We start from the raw sequence: 21,985 nt of genomic DNA on the forward strand, positions 1-21,985 counted from the left end.
ACTGCGCCACCTGGGAAGCCTGAAAATTTTAGATTATGGAAATGGCACAACCACATTTGTGTTTTTGGATACTCTGTCTTCACTGGGGATTGGATTGTAAAGGGGGAAAGTGTTTGAAGGCAAGGAAACTAATTAGGAAGTTAAGGGTGAATCCAGAGAGATGAGGAAGCTGGAAGGCGGTTTTCAGGGTGCTATGTAGAGACTTCAGGGGAGGAGACGGTGTGGAAGAACCCGAAGCTCTTATGAGCAAGTGGACAGGATGAGGTCTTGAAGGAAGCCAAGGGCACAAAAGGCACGGAGAAGGCGGTCAGTGAAGAAAAGAAGAAAGATGTAAGGATGAGGAAGGATTCAGAGAGCTTAACAGATGTAGGGGCATTAAAGGAGTCCCTGCCTGATGCCTCTGTTTTTGCTTTTGTTTTTGCTTCTGTTAAGAGGATGGTGGATAAAGTCTGGGACTTGAGGAGAATAGTAAAGATTTGGAGTGACCACCGTGAATTGAAAGGGAATAAAGTAATTTCTGAGCTATACTCAGTGGAGTGCATGGCTTTCACAGGAGTGTGGAGGGGCGGGAGGGTAGTAGTCCTGGAACAGAGAAATTGAATGAGGTGAGTTTCTGTTTGGATGGCTGAGAGAGTTGATGAGGCCAAAGCCCCAAGCTGAGGGAACTGGGGGGGGGGGGCTGGTGAGAGAGTGGGTGATATTTTGGGATCCAGGCCAGGGGAGAGAAAAGGAACCGGGAGAGGCTAGAAATCTGACAACTTAGGACGTTTGAGGTAGAGATAAGGCTGAAGAGCTGGTTTAATGAAAGAGAGGACACATGAAGTGCAGGTGGAAAGGAAGCGGTGGTGAAGACAAAGAGGTTTCTAATGAAAAGTTTCAGGGGAAAGAGAAGGTTTAGGTAGCGACAGTGTCCTAAAGTCAGTGTTAATGAGTGGAGATATGTGCTGAGATGACACAGGAGAGTTTGATATTAGACCCGAAAGGAACATTTCCTAAAAATGCTGTCAACATGGCTCTGTTGTTTGGTCTTTTTTAAACTTTGGGCTTGGGGAATATTGGAAACCTCTGTTCCCTAAGGAAGACGAAAGTGAAAAGATAGAGCTCTGAGAAACAAGTACATCTGGGGACCATTAATTATATGTAAAAACAAAAACACCCTTAAAACAAGAAACAGGACAGGAGTGGTAAGCACTCTGCCTTTTTCGATGTTAAATAACTAGCTAGAAAGAATTCTTTGCCTAAATCTTCATAATAAGGCAATTTTATTTGGTTTATAGTTCCCGTAAATCTTGAAACCAGAGAACTTTTATTTAAGTTTTGTTATATAAATCCCCCCTACCCTTGAAAAACAGCTTGAATTCTCTTTTATGTTCTTGTCATCCTCCTGGGGTTATGAGTTTGATTAGTAAAGTGGACCTGTAATTTCTAACTTCACACTCTGCACTTTATCTAACTATTCATTATTTGCCCTAATTTCTCCCTCCAGAAATCAGTTTTCTTTTAGACAGCTTTCTTTTCCAAACTCTCTATAATATTAAAATAAAAACTAAAAAAAGAAAAAGCAATAACCTTGTTCACTTAGGATATTCTATAGGAATCTTTAAAGTGAATAAAGCTGTACACAAATGTTTATAGTATTATTCATAATAGTCAAGAAGTGAAAACCCAATTGTCTATTAACTGATGTATGAATAAATAAAATACGGTATTATCCATATAATTATATACCATTTGACCATAAAAAGTAATGAATTACTGATATATGGTACTGCTAAGAAAGAAGCCAGACGCAAAGAGCCAATGGGTATATGCTAATGGGTATAGGGTTTCTTTTGGGGGTGATGAAAATATTCTAGAATTAGGTTGTGGTAATAGTTGTACATTGTGAATATACTAAAAAACACTGAGTTGTACATCTTAAAAAGGTGAATTTTATGGTATGTGAAATATATCTCAACAAAAAAATAAAGTGAATAAAGCTACTAGAGACTAAAGTAAGGTCTATATGACACAGTGGACATGCTACATAGAAATAAACCATTTACTACAATTTTCTGCCCCATGGTTAGTTTATTTTGCCTTGCTATACTTGTCTATCACCCTTAAGCTATGAAGTTATCTGATTTAAGGTTTTAAAAAACAGAGTCAAACTTAATCTTTTAATCATTTGGTCTTATTTCCTTTTTGTTTGAATTTAAGATTTCTACATGCATTGAACATTTCTTATTTATGCCCATTGTTTAAAAGCCTCATTACACATACTGAACTCTTAGTGGTGAGTCTGAGTCTCTAGTCTGTAAGTCAAACAGCCAGGAGTGGAATCTACCAGTAATAAGTAATGTACTACTTGACACACTCTCTTATACTGCTTTGGGAAAACCAGTCAAATAGTAATTGATTGAAATAGGATTTTATAGTTGAAGAAAAGGTGACTGAGTCAAAGGAAATATCATTAATTTGACTTAGAAGCAAGATTAACTTCTTTACCAAGATCATGGCCTCTTTAAGAAAAAAAAAAACCAGGAAAGAAAAAAAAGAAAGAAAAAGAGGGAGGGAAGGAAAGAGAAAAAGGGAGGGGGAACTCAGCAATCTTCTAATGTCTGGCATAACGTTCCCCAATGACCTGAATCAGGGTTTGAGGGTGAGAATGGCAGCGCTTACTCTAGTCAGAGATCTACCTCCACACGTACATGCACTAACATAAAGGAGTCAGACCCCAGACTTCCTGCAATTTACTCTAAACAAGGCAGCGCTAGACTTAACTGCTGTGATAAAATTGGGGGCTAAAATTGAGCCCCAACAGTTCCTCCCCTCCCTGAATGCACATTTTGTTCCTCATCTTTAGAAGTGAAGTGTAGTCACTTCTTAGCTTAGTCATTTCTTAGTCAGATCGGGCTGCCATAGCAAAACTGCACAAACTAACTTATCTCTCATAGTTCTGGAGGCAGGAAGTCCTGAGATCAGGGTGGCAGCATGTTTGGGTCCTGGTGAGAGCCCTCTTCCAGGCTGTAGATGGCTGACTTCATGTGGTATCCTCCCCACATGGCAGGAAGAGAGAGCTAGCTCTCTGGCCTCTTCTTAGAAGAGCACTAAACTCATTCAGGAGGGCTCCATCCTCAAAACCTAGTTACCTCCCAGAGGCCCCACCTCCTAATACCATCACACTGTGGACTAGATTTCAACATATGAATTTTTAGGGGTATGCAAACATTCAGTTCATGACATGGAGTTTATTTCCACTCCCCTTCCATCTGCACTGGTCTCGTGGCTTGCTCTGCCCAACAGAACACAACAGAAGTGGCTTTCCGGGACTTCCAAGCTCGCAGGTTAAGAGAGCTGGCACTTCACCTCCTGCACCTTGGAACCCTGAGCCATCATGTAAGAAGTCCTGACTATCCTGCTGGAGAGATGTCTGCCTCATATGGTGACCCTGGAGGATGAGATATCATGTGGAGACAGAGGCCACAGGAAGAGCACTGAGGGACCAAACATGTGAGTAAAGAAGCATGTGTATGTTATAGATCCAACCACTATGACTGCAGTCATTTGAAGTCACTAAGTTTGGGGCTGTTTTTTTCTTTTTAATATAACAATAGAAAACTACAACAGAAATTGGAATCTGGAAGTGAGGTGCTATGGTAATAAAAAGCTAAAAACATGTGGCATTGGCTTTGGGACCAGCTGGAGGGCAGAGGCCAGAAGGGCTTTGAGGGAACTGTAAATGAAGTTGGAAGGAGGGTGATAACAATGTTATTGTATACTGGAGAAAAGGCAACCCCTGTTAAGTAGTGGTGGAAAGTCTGGCAACCCTGTTGACTATAGTAATACATCAATACAAGATAGAAAACATACCTCATGAACTTGTCAATATGGCTAAGGAGATTTGCAGGCAGAATATTGCAAGTACCAGTTGGTTTCTCTAAGCTGCATATGATGAAACAGGAATATAGAGTCCGAGCCAGGACTTTGCTGGCAAGAATCAAATCCAAGGTGCTGCCAGCTAGATGACAGGGCTTCTAAGAATTTTAAGTGCACACCTCTTGGATTTTCTTTGCTAGACAAAAGGACCCCTGAGAATCTTAAAGGCATTGTCCCATAGCACCTGACTCTAAATCCAAGATAGAGGGAGCCTGTCTCACACAGATTTGAGGGTGTGGCTTTTATCGAATAGAGTGGATTAAAATTTGATATACTGGAAACCCTTAAAGATTTTAAAAAAGGAATTATATAAGCATGGCCTGAAGGGACAGAGATAGTGCAAAAACAAAAGAGGCCTCTGAGCCCACAACTTCCTCTGGACAAGAAGCAAGCAGAGACTGCTACTCAGTTGCAAACATGGACCGTTTCTTTTTTTTTTTTTTTGGCTGCACTGGGTCTTCATTGCTACGCACAGGCTTTCTCTAGTTGTGGCGAGTGGGGGCTACTCTTCATTGCGGTGCACGGGCTTCTCATTGCAGTGGTTTCTCTTGTTGCAGAACATGGGTTCTAGGTGCGTGGGCTTCAGCAGCTGCAGCACATGGGCTCAGTAGTTGAGGCACACGGGCGCTAGAGCATGCGGGCTTCAGTAGTTGCGGTGCATGGGCTCAGTAGTTGTGGCTCGAGGGCTCTAGAGTGCAGGCTCAGTAGTTGTGGTGCACGGGCTTAGCTGTTCCACAGCATGTGGGATCTTCCTGTATCAGGGATCGAACTCGTGTCTCCTGCATTGGCAGGTGGATTCTCAACCACTGCGCCACCAGGGAAGTCCCTGGACAATTTCTTATGGAAAATGAAGAATGACTCAGAGGGCAGAGCCAAGGGCCTAGAGAATCTGATACTCCCAGCACGTGGAACTGGGCCTTAATTAAGGCACATTCTCTGATCTCAGAGTTGGAGGAAATGATAGTATGTGCTTGGCCCAATTTCAGAATTACTATGGTCTGGTGATTGCTATGTACCTCCTATCCCTCCCACCCCTTAAAAATTTTTTTAAAAATTGAAGTATATTTGATTTACAACATTGTGTTAGTTTCTGGTATACAGCAAAGTGATTCAATTATATAGATAGATTATATGTACACACATGTACATACATATTCTTTTTCACATTCTTTTCCATTATGGTTTATTACAGGATATTGAATATAGTTCCCTGTGCTATACAGTTGGACCTTATTATCTATTTTATGTATAGTATTTTGTATCTGCTAATTCCAAACTCCTAATTTATCCCTCCCCTACTCCCTTTTCCTTTTGGTAACCATAAGTTCGTTTTCTATGTCTGCAAATCTGTTTCTCTTTTGTAAATCAGTTGATTTGTATTATTTTTTTTCGATTCCATATGTAAGTGATATATTTGTCTTTGTCTGACTAACTTCACTCAGTATGATAATCTCTAGGTCCATCCATGTTGCTGCAAATGGCAGTATTTCATTTTTTATGGCTGAGTAATATTCCATTTTATATATATATATATATATATATATGTATATATACCACATCTTCTTCATCCATTCATCTGTTTTTTTTTTTTTTTTTTGTGGTACGCGGGCCTCTCACTGTTGTGGCCTCTCCCATTGCAGAGCACAGGCTCCGTACGCACAGGATCAGCGGCCATGGCTCACGGGCCCAGCCGCTCAGCGGCATGTGGGATCTTCCCGGACCGGGGCACGAACCTGTGTCCCCTGCATTGGCAGGCGGACTCTCAACAACTGCGCCACCAGGGAAGTCCCCATTCATCTGTTGATGGACATTTAGGTTGCTTCCATGTCTTGGCTATTGTGAGTAGCGCTGCTATGAACATTGGGGTGCATGTATCTTTTCGAATTAGAGTTTTCTCTGGATATACACCTAGGAGTGGGATCGCTGGATCATATCTATTCCCCTCTTTTTGAATGGAGGTGTCTATTGTGGTTATCCTGTCCCTTTTTCACCAAGGTATTGCTGGATGCAGGTGGGACAGATAATTTTTCTTTTTCACATGTCTTTGCAAATAAGGGCTGCACTTGAGAGACTACCCTTGAAGAGCTTCAGTTGCTCCTGGACCTTATTTAACTGACAAAGTCCCGGACTTTGACCTGATGCCATAAAAGTATGAGATTTTAGGAGCTCTGAAGAGTGAGTATATTTTGCACATTGGAAGGATGTGAATTGTTGTGGCCAGAGGGTAGACTAAAGTAGCTAGTTTCCAAAGATTGTCCCCCACAAATACTTCTCCTACAAGTATACTTGCCACTCTTCACATTAAGAGATGGAGCTTATTTCCCTTTCCTTGAATCTAGACTAGCTTTGACCAGTAGGAGATAGACAAAGTGACATTCTAGGTCTTCTGGAACTAGACCTTAAGAGAACTGACAGCTTCCACTGCCTATTGCTACTGAAATGCTCCCTCTTTGAACCCAGCCGCCATGCTGTGAGATGCCTGAGTGACAGAGAAAGGCCATGTAGAGAAGGACTGAGGTGCCCTAAGCAACAGCCCTGTCTGATTAGCAACAAATGTCAGCCAAATGAGTGAGGCCATTTTGGATCTTCTAGCAATCCCAGTGCCTAGCCTTAGCAATTCCACCCAAAGCAGAACTACCCAGATAACCCACAGAAATGTGAGAAATACTAAATATTTGTGTTAAGGCACTAAGTTTTGTTTGTACAGAAGACTATAGTTGAAGGGAACTAATAATATCTGAAGAATGCTTTCATCTTGTGCCAGGTAACCTGGTTGCTGCTGTACACACCATTTTCGTTAGACCTCATAAAACCTTTGTGAGGAAGATGGTGGTAGGATCAGGAAACTGAGGCTGAGACAAATAAGATGGTCCAAATGACATAGCTAGTAAGCAGTAGTACCAGAATTCAGGTCTAGGTTATCAGGCTCCAAAGCCTGTATTCCTTTTAGTACGCTGTGACACTCAACAATATTTTATAATTAATGGGCAAACCTCAGGTTTAACATAGAGAAAAATTTGATTGGTGATTTTAAACAATATTACTCTGGAAACCTTGTTTATATTAAGTCCTAGCAAATTCTTATTTTATATACCATGCTAATGCATAGAAAGCCAAATCTTTGCTTTATCATAGTCTTAATTAATAGACTTTGATTGAACTTAATTTCCTCTTTTAGTATGTATTATCCAAGTAACAGGGAGATATGTTCCTTGCTTATATTGGTAATGCATTTTAATTATATTTCTATGGAAAAATCTTTCATTTTGTTACTTATGGAATTCTTCGATTGGTTTAATGCTGTCAAAAATCTATTCAGGGCTTCCCTGGTGGCGCAGTGGTTGGGAGTCCGCCTGCTGATGCAGGGGACACGGGTTCATGCCCCGGTCCGGGAGGATCCCACATGCCGCAGAGCGGCTGGGCCCGTGAGCCATGGCCGCTGAGCCTGCGCGTCCGGAGCCTGTGCTCTGCAGCGGGAGAGGCCACAGCAGTGAGAGGCCCGCGTACGGGAAAAAAAAAAAAAAAAAAAAAAAAAATATATATATATATATATTCATTACATTTCACTTTCTTTAAAGTTAATATAGAAAATGCAACAGAAGATAGTTATATTTGATAGGCACAACATTCCTGAGAATTTGACTTAAAAAAATAATGTGGATTAGAATAACACTAAAAAAATCTTCAAAGAGTTTGAAATACCTGCTTCAAAGCCCCATAGCTAAGATGGAATCTGTGGTTAAAGAATAGTGACATTTCTATTCTTTCCCAAGATAGCTCATTTCAATTTATTCACAAATGATTAGGTAGTTATATTTAGCTAACAATTCTATACAAAGGAGTCTCTTAGCATTCTTTTTAGCAGTATAGTTCTATACAAATGTGAGCAATGGTTTTAGGCCAAATTTTTCCTTTTATTTGATTGCTCCAGACTTTCACAATTTCATAGTCTGGCTCTTAGGATTATTTTCCAGTTGCTAGGGATTTTACTACATTTTGTGTACACTCACAGAAATACTGATGGAGACAACAGTGGTGAAAAGTCTGGCAGGCTGGTTCCTTTAGGGTCTTGTCTCTGTCCACTGCCGCCATGAACCCCTTGCTCTGTCCTAGCCACTGGCAGCTCTTTATTGTGACTTTGTGAGTGAGTGGTATTCTTGCATGTCTCTGAGACTTGCTCCCCATCTCATTAATCTCAACTCAGCCTTTACAATTCAGCACAAGTGTCCCCTACTCCAGTAAGCCCTCCATCATTGTCGGTCTTGGTGCCATACTGCATTTACTCACCCCCAGTTTAACCCTCACTTATTACACTGTGATTCCTTTGTCTCTTTTCCCCATTATGCTATGGAACCACTGAGGAAAGCAATTGCATTTTATCCATCTTTATCTTCCCATCCCTCAGCAGAGTACCTGGCACAGCATTAGATTCAATAAATGCTTATTAAAGGACAGAATGAAAGGGAAGTCTGTCTTAGAAAAAAAAAAAAAAATACAAGCCTTAGAAAGGCACCTTCAAGGAGATCCACAGAAAAACACACTAACTTACTTTCTCTTTCAAACAGCTTTATTGAGAGATAATTCACATGCCCTGTAATTCACTTCTTAGGGTTATTTATGCTATGACAAACCCCTGCAGGTAGTTACAATTTATTCTCCTTCAGACTCTTGCATATACCACAAATGCTTGTGTGTTTTTTTTAACTTTCTTTTTATAATGACAGTTTTCAAACATACTGAAAAATATTCAACACTTAAAATTCTCAGACCTCCTTTTGTCCAGCACAGTGGTTCTCAAACTTTAGTTGCATCAGAATCAACTGGAGGGTTTGTTAAACTATAAATTGCTGGGCCCTACCCTCAGAGTTTAGAAATTAGCATTTCTAACAGATCCTCAAATGATGCTACCGCTGCTGGTCTGGGGACTACTTTTGAGAACTTTAGGCCTAGCAGTTTCAACAATTATCAACATTTTGCCATATCTATCATTTATCACTCCCTCCCTTCCTTCCTCTTTCCTTTCTCTTCTGTATTTCTAAAAGCAAATGTCTGACGTTTCTCTATCATTTCACCCTTAAATACTTCTGTATATATCTAAACAATAAGGACTTAAAAAACATATTATAATATCATCACACCTAAAAGTTAACACTACTTCATTAATATCCCTCATTGACAATGATCACATTTTTCTGATTATCTCAAAAACACTTTTTATAGTTGGTTTGCTCAAATCAGCATTAAAACAAGGTTAACACATTCCATTTTGTTGTGATTAAGTCTCTTTTAATCTAGAACAGTCGTCTTTCCCTTTATTTTCTCATGCCATTGACTTGTCGACAAAATCAGGTCAGTTACCCTGTAGAATGTCTTACCTTCTGGATTTGGATAATTGCTTCTTCATAGTGTAATTCAACTTGTCCTCCCATCCACTGTATTTCCTGTAAACTGGAAGTCAGTACTAAAGGTTGGATTAGATTCAGTTTTAGCTTCTTTAGCAAGAATATCTCATAGGCGATGCCGCATAAGTTATGTTGCGTCACATCAGGAGGCATATAACATCTGGTTGTTCTACTTTTACCTTTATTTTATTTTAAGTTTTTTTTCGTTGTTCTACTTTTAGTGATGCTACATTGATTGGGAGATTCAAGTGGTAACAGCTTAATCATTGTAAAGTGAACTACCAACTTTTCTCCTTAATAGTTTTAATCATCCATTGATAAGCACTGCCTATACCACAAAATAGTGTTTTTCTAACTCAATCATTCTGTTTACATTTATTTTTATTTTTTAAATTAATTAATTAATTTTTGGCTGCTTTGGGTCTTCATTGCTGCGTGCGGGTTTTCTCTAGTTGTGGCGAGCGGGGGCTACTCTTTGTTGAGGTGTGCGGGCTTCTCATTGCGGTGGCTTCTCTTGTTGCAGAGCATGGGCTCTAGGCACGTGGGTTTCAGTAGTTGCGGCACGCGGGCTCAGGAGTTGTGGCGCGTGGGCTTAGTTGCTCCGAGGCATGTGGGATCTTCCTGGACCAGGGCTAGAACCTGTGTCCCCTCCATTGGTAGGTGGATTCTTAACCACTGTGCCACCAGGGAAGTCCCTCTGTTTAAATTTATTAACTGGGTTTCCCTCCTCAATTAGGGTGATTTAGTGTATTTTGTACAGGATGGGCAGGATACATTCTTTTCCTTTATTTTTTAATTAAAAACAAATTTTTTTTTTGGCCGTACTGTGTGCGGCATGCAGGATCCTAGTTCCCCGACCAGGGATCACACCCGCACCCCCTACGGTGGAAGCATGGAATCCTAACCACTGGACTGCCAGAGAAGTTCCTCTTTTCCTTTAGTTTTTAATTTTCAAAGTAAGGGCTCGGTGCCTGTTGTTACTAAATTGTGTTGTTCCTCAAATTCATGTTAAAGTCCTAATCCCCAGTATGTGTTTGGAGATGTCTTTAAAAGGCAATTAAGATAAAATGTAGTCATTAGGGTAGTCCCTAATACAACAAGACTGGTGTCCTTACAAGAAGAGGAAATTAGACACAGATATACACAGAGGGAAGGCCATGTGAAGACACTGGGAGAATGTGGGCCTCTGCAAGCCAAGGAGAGAGGTCTCAGAAGAAATGAACCTTGCTGACACCTTGATCTTGGATTTCTAGCTCCCAGAATTGTGAGGAAAAAAATTTCTGTTGTTGAAGCCACCCAGTCTGTAGTATTTTGTTATGGCAGCCCTAGTGAGCATACAATGCCCTAGCTACTTGTAATGGTGATCAGTAATTTTTTGTATATTTATGTAATTAATTAGCTAATTAATTAATTAGCTTTCTTTCTCTTTTTCATATCATTATGAATGCATGGATTTTATACATTCAACGTGTTTCAATTTGTTGCAATCATTTTTCTTTTGGTGTTTAAATTGTTCTGTATTTGGCTAGAGGGAGCCTAGAGGAAATTGACTTTTGTGTCATTTTGATATGATCCCAACAGTCTTTGATAACTTCCTTGCTTTCAGGTAGAAGGCATCCTGGGCTCATTTTATACATTTTGGATCCCAACACATTAACATAATCATTTGCTCTATAATGTCCATAAAATAGTTGCAGAGTGATCCAAGTATTTTTCACTAATTAGACTACTAGATGAAATTTAAAATTTATCTTTCTTTTTGTCGTTAGAATACCTATTTCTAAGAATATATACTCAAAGTCTTAAGTTCTAGAGACTTCCCCGGTGGCACAGTGGTTAAGAATACACTTGCCAATGCAGGGTACGTGGGTTCAATCCCTGGTCCGGGAAGATTCCACATGCCTCGGAGCAACTAAGCCCGTGCACCACAACTACTGAGCCTGCGTGCCACAGCTACTGAAGCCCGCGTGCCTAGAGCCTGTGCTCTGCAACAAGAGAAGCCGCTGCAATGAGAAGCCTGTGCACCGCAAGGAAGAGTAGCCCCCGCTGGCTGCAACTAGAGAAAGCCCGCACGCAGAAACGAAGACCCAACGCAGCCAAAAATAAGTAAAAACTTAATTAATTAAAAAAAGACAAAGGCTGCAGAAGCAGCAAAAGAAAAAAATAGGTAAATTGGACCATATCAAAATTAAAAAAAAATGCTTTTCTTCAAGCTGTAATGAGAACTGAAGTTAAAAGACAGATGAAATGGGAAGAAGCACAGTTCTGGGATTTCATCTTCCTACTTATATGCATCATTTAATAGTTCACCAATGATTTCACAGCATTTCATCCAGGATTCCCTGAATATACTGTTTCCTGATGGAACATTTTAATCACTGCATCAATTTAGATAATTCTGGTCATGTCATAACCACTGAAGCCTTAATGTTTCAGGCTCTTGTTTGTCCTTGAATATCAAAGCCTACAGATATGCTGAATATGTCTTCCAGTAATGTTAATAGTCCTATTTACTGAACTGAAATATTCATGATTAAAAAAAGAAATCCTAGCCAGAAGTTCCCTATGAGGTCAGTTTTTTTTACATGAACTATTTGAGTTAATCTTTTGCTCCAGTTAAAAGCACACACAGACATGGCTGCACACGAACACACATATACACACCCCTTTCTTCTTTATCTATACTGTTAGACTGCATCATTTACTATATGTAAGACATCATTTGGCTGTTGTGTGACAAGCATGTTTAAATACAAAGTGCATCTGGAATCAGATGGAATTGGTTTTTTTCTTGCCTAATAGTTAGGTTATTGCCTAACAAAGAGACTGTAATAAAATTGCCTAAACTTTTATGGATTTGGTGTCTTTAGCTACAAAAGTAACACTTACCTATAGAGTTAGTAAATTAGGTCCCAAATATATAGTGGCTAGGACAGTATCTGGCACACAATAAGGGTTTAATAACTACCTTCATTCTCTACCTAAAAACCTCTTAGGACAAATGAAAGCAGCAGAAAAATCATTTGATCTTGAAGATGACTGTGAGTACAGTGCTACTCCCTCTCTTGATTCTTAGATCATTGTGTGTAATCCGGCTCTACTTTAAAGGAGCACCCACATGAGCTGTTATTGCTTCAGTTGGCCAGGAAGGCAAAGTGTTAAGCAGTCTTTTAAGTCCTGTTAATTTGTATGAGGCACAGAGGTAATATAAAACAGTGGCTGTCCTAGTCACGGGTTCTCCTATCAGCTGTCAGACAGGATATCCCAAAGATAGCTTCTAGAAGGAGATTGCTCAGTAATTTTCCAAGGTCACTCAAGAAAACCTACGTGTTTCATCCTACTCTTTGGAGATCTTTCCCTCCTTGTGAAAAGGCATTTTTTCATCCAGAGTAAAATGAAGCACAAGACTATTAATTCTAAACTTCATCTTGGTAGTGAGACATCTGGTGGGAGCAATGCTTTCCTTAGGTTGGTACTCACTTTTTTTTTTTCCTTGTTAAATAATCATTTTTGTCATTAGGTAGCTGTTAAAAAAGCAAGGGAAGAGAGCACTGTTCAACAGATTTCTGCTGCAGCAAAAAGTACTCCTCCTAAATCACTACTTAATAGCAACTTTCAAAGAGTTGATCTCCTCAGAGCATATGCTCCAAGAGGTTTTAACGTGTATTATATGAAAATGCATGTACCCATTTGGTAATGCTGGGTTAAGGAGATTTAACAGGTCTCTTTATTGCAGAATTTCTCAGACCCTTAAATATACTAATGTATATTACAGTCTCCTAAGCAGGGATGCAGGATGCAGCACTTCCTAAACTTATCTGATCCTAGATCTGTTGTTCCACAGAGCAGTGTGGAGGATCAGTGTTGCAGAGAATACACTCTGGGAAATAATGTCCCATAATTTAAAACTACAGGTAAGAGGAACATTGGACCAATGGGCCCCTAATGTACATTAATCATTTTCAGGACAGTATAAGTTATTCTTTGCTTTGGCTATTGCAACTGTTGTTTGGCTGTAAGAAATAGAAACCCATTGCAAACCAATTTAAACAGAAGATGGAAGTCTTGGTAGAACAGCGCTTTCACACAGAGTCCAAAGTCAGAAAGTATAGAGTTTTAGGAGGACTAGACTGTAACTTGAAAGTCAGAACCTGTGATTAAAGGACCATGTGGGTGATTGATTACCTATGCTTTTTTCCTGCCTGCCTGTTTTTTTCTTTCTTTTGAAGAGCTTTGTCTATATTGTCAAGAAAGTGTCTGACATAGCCTATGTCCCGTTCTATGTTCCCGTTAAGTTGTCAATAGTATTTATTGCTATGTCCTAAGTCCAGCTTCTCAAAAGAAAGAGAATCTTGATAGCCCAGCTTGGATTGGGCTTTCACCCAACCCTAGAAACAATCTGTTGAGGCTAAAATTCATGTGCTATAAATAGGAAGGTCTAGGCCTGCCCCCTCAGTTGGGTGAGGGGAATGGATTTTTCTTAGAAGGAAGGGGCCATGGGATGAGTAGGCACCACCAAAGTAACATTAGCCATGACTTCTTTACAAGAATCATTTTAGAAAGAAGGGCAGCCTTGATTGCAGTATATCATATACTGACAATAGCAAATCGATTTAGAAAGAATGTGCTTCATAGAATCTATTTGTGAATCTATTATGAATATTGTGTCAGGCATTATCACTATTTATTAATAACTAATTCTTCTCTACTGCTGGGTACAAGTACGGATCCCCTGCCCCTTGAAGTTTGATGTGGCCATGTAACTTCACTTGGCCAATGAAACGTCACTTTGTGGGGGGAAATACTTTGATATAGAAGGATTTAGAGACCAGTGCAGCCTGCAAGTGCCAAGCCAACTCATGGACAGCTAGCAGAGCTCCAACGGACTTCCTGTAAGAGAACTATTTTATTCTGTAACCCCTCTGACATTTTGGAGTTGTCTGTTATTGTATTATAATCTAGCCTATCCTGATTAGTACAAATATTCCCTGAAATGAACCACACAGGTTCAACAATGTAATGAAGGTGAAATATTATCCTGAGCTGGTGCTAATCTGAGAGGCCATAAGTTTGGTGACCTAGGCCTATGGACAAGATTCCCCAGTTTCCAGTTCAACTGACGGGACTCTTGTGATACATTTTGGTAATCTTCACTTCTCATGACTAGAATTTTAAGTATCTTGTGAAGGTTAATAAAAATATTATTTTCACATACTCTCATTATATAACACCATTAAGTGTTATCAGAAGAGGAGCAATTTTCTTCAGTGTTTTCTCAGTGAACTAGGTGTATCAACATTTATGACAATTATGTACATTCAATCAGATGACCACCAATGCCACTGATGTGTTTCAGAATTATCATTCTGTACTCAAGCTGTTATCTTGAAAAAATGGTTCAGGAAGTGTAAGTGGACATAGGTGCCCTTTTCTTATATAACCCTGATTTTGCTCAGAGACCTATCCATAGCCCTCACAGTCAGATGCCTCAGAGGAAGCTGAGCTCTACTCCAGTCCCAAGGTTGGGCTGAATGGTCTCAGGCTAACCCCATTTCCCCTGCGAGTGTTCGGTTCAAATACAGGCATGAGACCCTACTTTGCCCAGTGGAAGAAGAAGTATGCTAGAGGGTTTCTAGGGCATATTTCCTTTTTTCTAAGAAAGAGTTACAGGAAGAGATGGTTTCTTCCCCTTACCCCCTCTGAATATTGTCATTTCAGGATGTGTTGCCTAGAACTGCCACAGCAGTCTTTTTGCTGTTAGCCTGAAGATGAATCCAGAGGATGCCCAGAGAAGACAGAGCTGTGATACAGAAAGAACCAGGATCCCTGAAAATAGTGTTGAGCTACAGAATCTATCAATCCTGAAGTTCTTCCTCTCTGGACTTTCTGCTGCATAGGACAAATTTCCATTGAATCAGAATTGCTATTACTTGCAAGCTAAAAGCATCCTGGCTAATACATTAATAATATATTTGCTCTTTTAGGTTAGCATATGCCTTTTATGTTGCCTCTGAGAAAACAGCATGTAAAATTTTCTTTTAAGGCTTCCTAAATCTTTATCCATGAATTACGATAGAGATTAGATAACAAAACTCCAGTAGTTTCTGCGATAACGGGACTCTCTAATCAGTCAGCATTCTTTCAAACACTACGAGCAATTCCAGAATACAGAGCTGATGATTAAACAGGTTTTACTTCACAGGTAGCTTATGGCCACATTTCAAAGATTCAAAATAATGATCTGTCAAGTGGAAGAATGAAAACTGAAAATCTGTTTCTTTGCTGATGCCTGACAGGGTCTGGGTACTGCTGGTAATAGAACAGGGAAGGGCAAGGATTAAGCACTGCCTGGAACATAATATCAGAAGTTCTGCAAGTAAGTGAAAATCAAGGTGGTGGTGTATTTTAAATCGTGAAATTGTAATCAAAGTACTTAGGTATTCTATAGATTTTTACCAAGTTCTTAGATAGTTATTTGTGTAATTACTTGTTTGCCTGCCCTGTTAGATTGCAAGCTCCTTGAGGGCAATGACCATGTTTATCTTGTTCTTCACTGCACCTCCATCACACAATTGTCATTGTTTTTTGTGATAAGAACATTTAAAATCTAGTCTTTTAGCAACTTTCAAGTATATGTATATAACACAGTATTGTTAACTATAATGACAATGCTGTGCGTTAGATCCCCAGAACTTATTTATCTTCTAACTCCAAGTTTGTACCCTCTGACCAACATGTCCCCAACTCCCCCTCCCACCCCCAGGGTACTTATTTTTTTTGCAAGCTGTTCCCTTCCCCTGTAAAGTTATCCTCAGGACTCAATTTCCCTCTTAGTGTAGGTATTACTATTATTTTGTTATCTGTTATGCCTGTAACAGATGTGGATGAAGTTGACCAATACGTGTAGTCCAGCCTTGCCAGCCCATGATGAATGTGTCACTATTCCATTTTCCTCCTTTCCTCCTTAGACTCTCTCTAAAGTCTTCCTGTCTCCTGTCCCCTAGCCTTCTCTACAAGATCATTAAATCTCTGGATTTCCAACTGAGCTAGTCTGTAAAAATTACTGACTCCAAACCACTCCCTAGATCCTTTGTGACCTTTGGTCAACTTACTTGATCCCTGGTCATTTCTTACCCTAGTAAGGTAAGAAAAATTCTGAAAGCTAATAACAACAAAGAACAAAAAATATGAGCTCTACTTATTTTCATCCCATTGATATTTCCTTGGCAGCATCCTTATGTTGAGCTGATCTGATGGCCTATTCTCATCCTTCCTCTGACAGAGATCTTTTGCTCAATTTCCATTCTAGGGATTTCCCTGGTAGTCCAGTGGTTAAGAATCCGCCTTCCAATGCAGGGGACACAGGTTCAATCCCTGGTCGGGGAACTAAGATCCCACATGCCGCGGGGCAACTAAACTCCGCGCTGCAACTACTGAGCCTGTGCGCCACAACTAGAGAGAAGCCCACAACGAAGACCCAACACAGCCAAAAAAAGAAAAAAAAAAATTTCCATTCTAGACCACTTCTGATTCTTTCCTCTAGGCTTCACTTAATCACTGAGCCCAACAGATACTAAATAGACTTCCCTTTGTGCAAAAGGCTCAAGGACAAACTTTCCTATGCTCAAAGTCATTTTCTTAGGCTTGGCATTAGTGTTAACTCTTAATATCCTGTCTGTCTCACTGAATCTTCATTTATCATGTAGAATAAAAGATACCTACTAGGGTTTTCTCTGAGACATGCCTGCTTCATTAGTAGAGGGAGGTCATGCACAGAGATGTTTCTACTATGTGACCTCTACCCACCTGACCAAGGCTGACTGGACCCTTGGTAGAACTTTACCTAAATCAGGCCAATCAGATCCTCTTTCTCATGAATATGAATTGACCCCCAGTGAGTGCGAGTGCGTGGCATTTCCCCCAGTGAGTTGGAAATGGAGTCTTATTATTGGGCAACTGTTAGCAGCAGCTATCGGCCACTCCTGAAACTTCCTAGCTCACTGACATCTGTGTGACCTGCTTTGTCAAAGCACTTTAAAGGTGGTGAAAAGTGCAAGTAAAAGACGCAGCTGCAAACAGAGAAACAGGTAACTGACTCAAGGACTTGATAGTGTGAATTGAAGGGAACAGGTAGATCGCAGAGATATTGAGATTGAAGAAAGAGCAAGATCTGGCTAAAAGACAGTAATAACTTGAAGATAATTCTACCTCTCCATGACTGGGGAACATTTTCAATTACTATTGGAGCGGCCGGTTGCTGGGCAGATTGGGCTCTCTGGGATTCTTGAGCTTTTCAGGTAATGGTTCCTCTCTTTTCACAAGCAGCAGTGTGAAAGCCAACTATAGAACTTCACTACTGAACAGTAAGCAATTTAGGAATTACTTTGTTAGGACTATTCATAACCGTTTATACTGAGGTTGGGTACAAAATGTGGGCTATTTAGCTTCCTTCTGTTTCGTACCTACTGTGTACTCACACCCATGTTATAAATACAAGGTATTGGTGACAAGGGAGCTAGATTGGGAGAATTTAAACGGTGCATACTTATCAATGACATAATGAAAAAATAATAGAAAACCAAAATCAAATCAAGTTGCCCATGTCCTTGAGAATTTCCAAACTTATAGAAAAAGCTTTTTAACTTATCTCAGTAGATCACTCTCATAGGAAAGAGGAAAATGTTATGCAATTTTATTACCAATAATGGCTCCGTTGCTGCTTATAAAAAGTCCCTATTAGAATTTTGGCTGAAAGGGAACAGATTTTTCCGTTTGATTGGGGCTTGAAATTTGGCTTCTGCCATTTGCCAGTTAGTTGTGTGACTCTATCCAAATTATATAACCTTTCTGATCTTGTTCCCACATCTGTAAAATGGGCATACCCATACCAGCCAACTCAGAACTTTTCCTTTATTAGAAACTAGTCTCTTTGAAAGAAGCACCTAAAAAAAGTGTCACAATTTTTGGACAAGTATTGCATTCACTGCAACAAATACTTGAATGCTGACTGAAGGCCAGGACCTAAATGAATGAATTCCTTCTACAGATGGAGCTCATGGTGTAGTCAGGTAGGGGTGAGATGAGATGAAACCCTAATATTAACAATAGCCTTTATTACTATTTATGAGCCTTTCCTATGTGTGTTGGGTACTGTTACTACAAGGTTTACACACATTATCTCATTTATCCTCAATCCTCACAATAACCTCTTAAGGTGGGTCTCAGTGGCCTCATTTTATCCCAGAGGAAACTGAAGCCCAGAGAGATTATTTTGGTCAGGGTCAAACGGCTAATGGGTAGTGGAATCCAGATTGGAACCAACGTTTCCCAAATTCCAAAGGCTTCTGCTTTTAACCTTCCAGAGGAAAAGGAGCGGGATGTGTGTGGAAACTGGCTGTGTTAAACGCATTCTGGGATCCAGTGCCTGTAATACGCCTGAAAAATAAGGCGACGAAGGACTCCTTAGATCATACCCTTAACCCTTTTTTCCGTTAAGAAAGTTTAACAGCTTCTCACCATCTGGACTGACTGAAGAGCGTTATAGGAAAAGGAGGCGAGCTGGGGCCGTGGTCCCCGAGGACTCAGCTGGCGGCCAAGCGGGGCTGGCGCGGCTGATCGCCAGACCTCAGGCGACCCGCCTCCGCGCGGGCGGTCAGGCCGAGGGTGCTTCGAGGTGAAGCGGCGGGTTAAGTGTGGGGCTGGAGGGCGGCAAGCGAGCGTGTGCGGGAAACGCGGGGCGCGCACCTGTAAGGAAGCGGAGATCCGGGGCCGAGAAGCCCCACGTGTAGGGATGGCGGAAGACTCGCGCTCCTGCACGCCACCGGCTCAGGCCTGCAAGGACGGTTCTCCAGCTCCCGCCAGCTCGGGCGCCGCGCGACTCCTCCCACCCTCTCCCGCCTCCCGCGGCCAAACCAATGGGCGGGACGCGATGGGGGGAGCGCGGGGCGGAGCGGGGTGGGGCGCGCGGCTTGCGCGCAGGTGCAGCCCGGCGCCCGGCCCGCCTGTTCCGCTGCCGCCGCCGCAGCCGCCGCCGCCGCCGCCGCCGCCGACGTGCATTCCGCTCGGCGGAGGGGCTGGGCTTGCGCTTTCTCCTCCTTCCTCCCGGCCTCCGGCTGCCGGTAGGACCCGTTTCCCGCTGCCGCTGGGAGCCTGTGTCATCGTCCGCCCTGAGCACGGTGAGGTCCTCAGGGAGCCTGTGGTCGCGACCCCCGCCGCGTCTTTGACTCTGGCCCATTGCTCTGAGGCCGGCGTCCCGCCAGGGCCGGGTGGCCGGCCTGGGCGGAGGGCGGCGTGGAGCGTGTGGATGAATGAGGCGCTCTCGGACTAGGCCGCGTGTCCCGGGAGCGGCCCACGCCTCACCCGGCACGCTATGGGGAAAGCCTTCTCCGGAGGCGGGGACGGCCAGTGGCCCAGTCCAGAGGGGGAAGATGTTGGGTGGGACCTCGCTTTGGCTGGGCGGCCAGCCACTCTTTGGTAGGAGGCCAGAGGACTGGAAAGTCTCTGCTCGTGCAGCTGTGCTTCGGAGACCTGGGGTTTAGCTGGGAACAGCTGTGAGTTACGACCCTGAGAAGGGAGATTCCTGGCCCTCGGGGTCAGGGATCAGAGGCTATCACTTTATGAGCAGGGCGTCAACGTGGCCCCGGGAGGTTCAATTGGAGCCAGAAGACAGGGATAGTTTTAGTTCCCAGCTTATAAAACGTGAGGTTAGCAGTCCTCATGAGTTCAGTTTGCAGTACTAAAGTCGGCTCAATTTTGCCCGGAGAAACTTAGAGCCAGATTGTCAGGGACCGAGAAAGTTTCGACCTGTAAATAAAAAGGCTTAGTAGATCCATTTACGACTAGAAGTAACCAAAGGGTGGATTCAGGAGGTTGCTTATGAGGACCGATGAGTCGTAACTACAGTGCCAAAGGTGGAAGAGGCTTGTTGGAAAGACCTTGATACCGGCGTGTGTTCATTCACGCGAAAAATGGTGCTTGTGGGCGAAATGGGAAAGAACAGGTTCCAGATTGAGGGAATGGTTTGGTGGGAGGTGACTCGGTTGCTAGTGGTTCTAGAATGGATTTTCTTTGACACTCTTACCTGTGCTCCTGCTTCCAAATGCTTTCATTCATATAACCACATGTCAGGTTAAGAAAATGTTTTGTGAACAGTCTGGATGGAAGATTGGCAGCTAAATTTTATTTTTGATTTCTGGTGCCACATATTTTTAGATCAGTTTTCCAGGACTTCTCAGGAGTGACTGCTTTGACTACTATCAGAATCAGATCTGTTAACAGAACTTTTTTGTTTTCATTTTTGTTGAAAAATAAAGTGTGTCAGTTTTAGATTGATATATACAGTATGCTGTATTCTTAATCTATTATTCAATAATATATTGTGTGTGCTGAAATGTGTTTTTGGTCAATGGGGACAGTAAAAAGTTTTGTTCATATGTATGTTTGTTTTGACATTTCAGATGCCCCCCAAAAAGGCAGGTGATGGAATTAAACCACCCCCAATCATTGGAAGATTTGGAACTTCCTTGAAAATTGGTGTTGTTGGGTTGCCAAATGTTGGGTAGGTGAATGTTGTTGGGCTTTTCTCATTTTCGTTTTGTAAATACTTTGGGTCTTGTTGTAGAAATGGGAACTCATGAGGTAATAAAAATTTAAATTGAAGAAAAGAGGCTAGGAAGCTGGACTATTAATATGTTGCAAAACAAGGTTTTCATTTACACTTATCTTATTTTTGCTTTTCTACACAGATACTGGGTTGAAACTTGAGTTACTTATATTGTTTGTTTTGCTAAACTCAGAGGAAGAGGCAGTGGGAGTTTAAACGTCAAGTTGAACCAGATCAGCTCTGGTTCGCCAGAAACACTGTTGGGAGATACACAGTATTGAATTTATGAGGAATTAGAGTAGTTTAAATTAGATTTTCATGCTGGCTGGCTCCGTAGGGTACTTAGGCTGGCTACCAGAGGCCATGCAGTAGGATACTTTAGGAAATAGTTTTAAAAGCCCCATTATAAATTTGATTAGATTTTTGGGAGATCAGGGATCAGATGGCTGAATTTTTACTAGAAAAGAAGGTGACAAGTTTGAACTTAATATTGGAAGTTGTGTGCTAAAAGGGTATCTTATAAAGTGGCTAAATCTGAAAGTTGTGAGAATAAAATTTTGAGTTTTGTAATGTTTAAAATTAAAGTGAATTATTACTGCAAATAAGACTAATTAGGAAATACTTGTGGGGTTTATTATATAAATCTGTACACATGCAACTTGGTTGTTCAAAGTCTACTTTTTTCATTATTTGCCCTTCTATTTTAATACCTTTTACTAACCTTAAAATGTAAAATGTCTCAGAAGTGATTAGGGTGTACTAAGGAGTAACAGATCCAATATGGATTTATTAAGAGGACGGAAAGTATTTTGGAATGTGCTTTAGGCTTTTAGATTGGTGGCAGGTAGGACAACTATGTTCTTTCACGTGTTCCTAGGAGCCCCTGTCATAGAGATTGCTTAGTGAATGGAGCATGGTGTGACCAAGTAAGGCAGTTCTGAAATTCTTGTAATGTAAAACATGACAAGTGGGGCTGTCCTAATTTCAGTCTGGAGCTGGAGAGGTTTGCATTTTGAGGGGGTTTCCTGCTGTGATATAGGCTGCTTGCAAAGTAAGACTAAAT

The 21,985-nt window shown here is 41.4% G+C and overlaps 1 protein-coding gene across 5 annotated transcripts in view; it reads left to right on the forward strand.

Moving 5' to 3' along the window:
- The first annotated feature begins 19,350 nt into the window (after positions 1 to 19,350).
- Positions 19,351 to 21,985, forward strand: part of OLA1 (Obg like ATPase 1) — a 181,680-nt gene continuing 179,045 nt past the window's right edge. For 3 of the 5 annotated variants that reach the window (XR_016394132.1, XR_016394133.1, XM_089916657.1), the window contains exons 1-2: positions 19,351 to 19,495; positions 20,777 to 20,877. Coding sequence is in view for 3 of the 5 variants with exons in the window: in XM_089916657.1 (XP_089772783.1) it covers positions 20,777 to 20,877 (101 nt within the window). In the remaining 2 variants the exon portion in view is untranslated. The remainder of the gene's footprint in view (positions 19,496 to 20,776; positions 20,878 to 21,985) is intronic. The other 2 variants (XM_089916656.1, XM_022570064.2) reach the window with 2 other exon arrangements.

The sequence above is a fragment of the Delphinapterus leucas genome, chromosome 8 (genome assembly GCF_059928025.1).
Source record: "Delphinapterus leucas isolate spDelLeu-1000000601 "Yukka" chromosome 8, BTC_Dleu_Yukka2, whole genome shotgun sequence".
NCBI classification, from domain to species: Eukaryota; Metazoa; Chordata; class Mammalia; order Artiodactyla; family Monodontidae; genus Delphinapterus; species Delphinapterus leucas.